At 29.3% G+C, this 2,520-nt stretch overlaps 1 protein-coding gene across 1 annotated transcript; it reads right to left on the bottom strand.

The window, feature by feature from the left end:
• Window positions 1–258: 258 nt before the first annotated feature.
• On the bottom strand, window positions 259–735 carry LOC129299146 (uncharacterized). The gene has a single exon (XM_054937597.1). It carries the CDS (start codon window positions 733–735, stop codon window positions 259–261), a length of 477 nt encoding a protein of 158 aa, XP_054793572.1.
• Window positions 736–2,520: the final 1,785 nt, after the last annotated feature.

Here is a 2,520-nt window from a genome sequence, read left to right as displayed (position 1 = left end):
TTGTATTTTATTTTGTTTTTGAGCCAAAAAAAGTTCATTTTATTAATAACCAACACAAAAGTTTCTGTTTCATATTTATTTTGTAAAAGAAAATTCTTTAAGGAGTATTTTAATAGGCACTTAGACACCTAAGGCAAGTGGTAACTCAACTCTTGAGTCATCTTCATGATGCTCATAATTCCTCGTAAGCAAGCTTGCAGGTAAATCTTTTATATATATATATATATATATATGTATATTCTTAAGGCTAGTGCTAAACTAGAGAAGATTACAAGCTATGGGCATAGTTCCACTCTTGTCAATTAAAAGATAGGCTTCACATTTTTTGGGGATTTCAAACAATTGAATCAATTCACAAGCATGGTGATGGCCTTGCTTGGCAAGAAAATTAGCACAAAGTGCAGCTTCATGAGGGGCGTAGAGGATTTTATAATCCTTCTTAGTAATGGCCAAATTTTGTACAGCTCTTATCTCATCATAAAAGGGGTGTGAACTTAGAACTCCTTTATAGACAAAGTTGAGGTCATTGAGTGAATTTGAGAAAATGTGAGCTTTCTCTATATTCATGCTCCTGCAAGTCTCAACTCCAAATTGAATGGCCTTGATCTCAGCTATATTGATGGGGAAATTACCAAGATTATAGGTGAAGCCCCTTATCCATTCACCTTTCGTATTTTTAGCCAGTCCACCACAAGCAGCGTTATTGTTGTTGGTCAGAGAAGCATCAACGTCCATTCTTATGATTCCTTGGAGCGGTGCAGTCCATTGATGCCCATGAGTTTCAGGTGAGGTATAATGTAGCTTGCAGGTAGATCTTTTTATCCTTAAGATGTCATCAATCAGGCAATAAGCAAAATTTTTAGGGATCAATAACTTTATGCCAAGCATATCAAGATCACAAGTTTGCTTACAACTTTTTATTCAAACAATGGACAAACCTTCCTTTCTGAAAAGATTTTAATGAAGTTGGCTTTTGGAATTTAAACATTTCAGGAAGTCAAGAGCTAAAAGATATCTATAGATAATTATTTCTTTAAATGAATCAATCATATACTTTTGGAGACAATTATCACTTGCAAATTTGAAAAACTTCAATTACAGATGGAGTATATTCAAAAGACTTTAATTTTTCATCAAGAACATTTTAATTATCGCTTCAATTTTAGTACTACTATAGAACTTTGTCTGTATAAATTATCTTATATTAACTTTATAACTAAACTTAGTAAAACACCGTAGCTTCTACAGTCTTTGCAAAAAGACATAGGTGCTTTAATGAAATAATATGGTGTAGTTGTTTTTATTATTTAATTTGAAGTGGTTTTTTTCATTCAAAAAAAATTGCTCATGAGCTCTGGACTATTTAGATTATAAATTTTGACAATCCAAGTTTAAATTTTTTATATTTATTAAAATAAAAAATATATTTTTAAAAATAAATTTTCTTATTACTAATTTAAAGAGTCTAGATTCAACTCAGAAAACCTGAATGTAATATTAATTTTTTTTATAATTTTTATAATTTATAATTGACTATTAAGATTTATTTTGAACCATTCAACTTTATTTTTTTAAAAAAATATATTTTTTGAACACTACCAATTAATATATTATTTTTGCTTTAAATATTATATTTATTAAAATAAAAATTTTAATATTAAATCTAGAGAGTACAAATTCAGGTAGCAAGATAGACTTCTTGACTTCACTAATAGTGAACAAACTACCACGAAGAATATTCACCGTGATTTACCGTTAGCCAGGACGAGCAAAAGTCAGAGCAAAGAACGATCTCTCTCTCTCTCTCTTCTTCTTTAATTCTTAAATAATCAAATTTCTGCCTCTTCTTGAAAGGAAGCTTTCAACTTTCAATTTATTATTATTATTTTTTTAAAAGCTGGTGAGTCCATATCTAGTAAAAGAGCAACTGGAGTGCATTGATCACCCACATTGATGCAAATCAAATCTCTTGTTGATTTGAATGGCAGACACACGTACAAATGACAGCGCTCCGTTCTTATCAAATCACTCTTCGGGGATCCTTCATCGTGTCAAATCCATCATCTTTCTGATTACTGACTATCAACAAAATCATTCCCCAAATTATGACGTTATATAATATAAAAAACATTGATGAATCGTGGATTCAATCGGTAATAGAAATCTAATATGTATATATATATATATATATATAAGTTAACTTCAACTAATTTATGAAATCAAAGAAATATATTTTTAAAAAATTAATTTACTCTTATTAAATATATCTTATTTTTTATTCCTTTCATATGCAACTCCCCACCCAACGCATGAAACATTATGAAAAAGTTAAGGGAGAATAACAAAAAAGGACCCTTAAAAAATATCAAGCACTTTTTACAATTGATACATCAAGAATTCAAAACCGAAATTTCAGGATTTACAACTCATGTGTTTACTTTGTATTAAATTCCTTACATGGCCCTCAATTGTCATTCTCCCAAAGATTAAATTAAAAAAATAATTAATAATCCATGTTTT

This window comes from Prosopis cineraria, unplaced genomic scaffold (assembly GCF_029017545.1).
Source record: "Prosopis cineraria cultivar Desert tree isolate PC_DT_omini unplaced genomic scaffold, ASM2901754v1 PC1051, whole genome shotgun sequence".
In the NCBI taxonomy this organism is placed as follows: Eukaryota; Viridiplantae; Streptophyta; class Magnoliopsida; order Fabales; family Fabaceae; genus Prosopis; species Prosopis cineraria.
This window is presented reverse-complemented; position numbering and strand designations above follow the sequence as displayed.

Excerpts from the sequence above, each read along its gene's own strand:
- LOC129299146 (XM_054937597.1), bottom strand. The coding sequence starts at position 735 with ATGGACGTTGATGCTTCTCTGACCAACAACAATAACGCTGCTTGTGGT.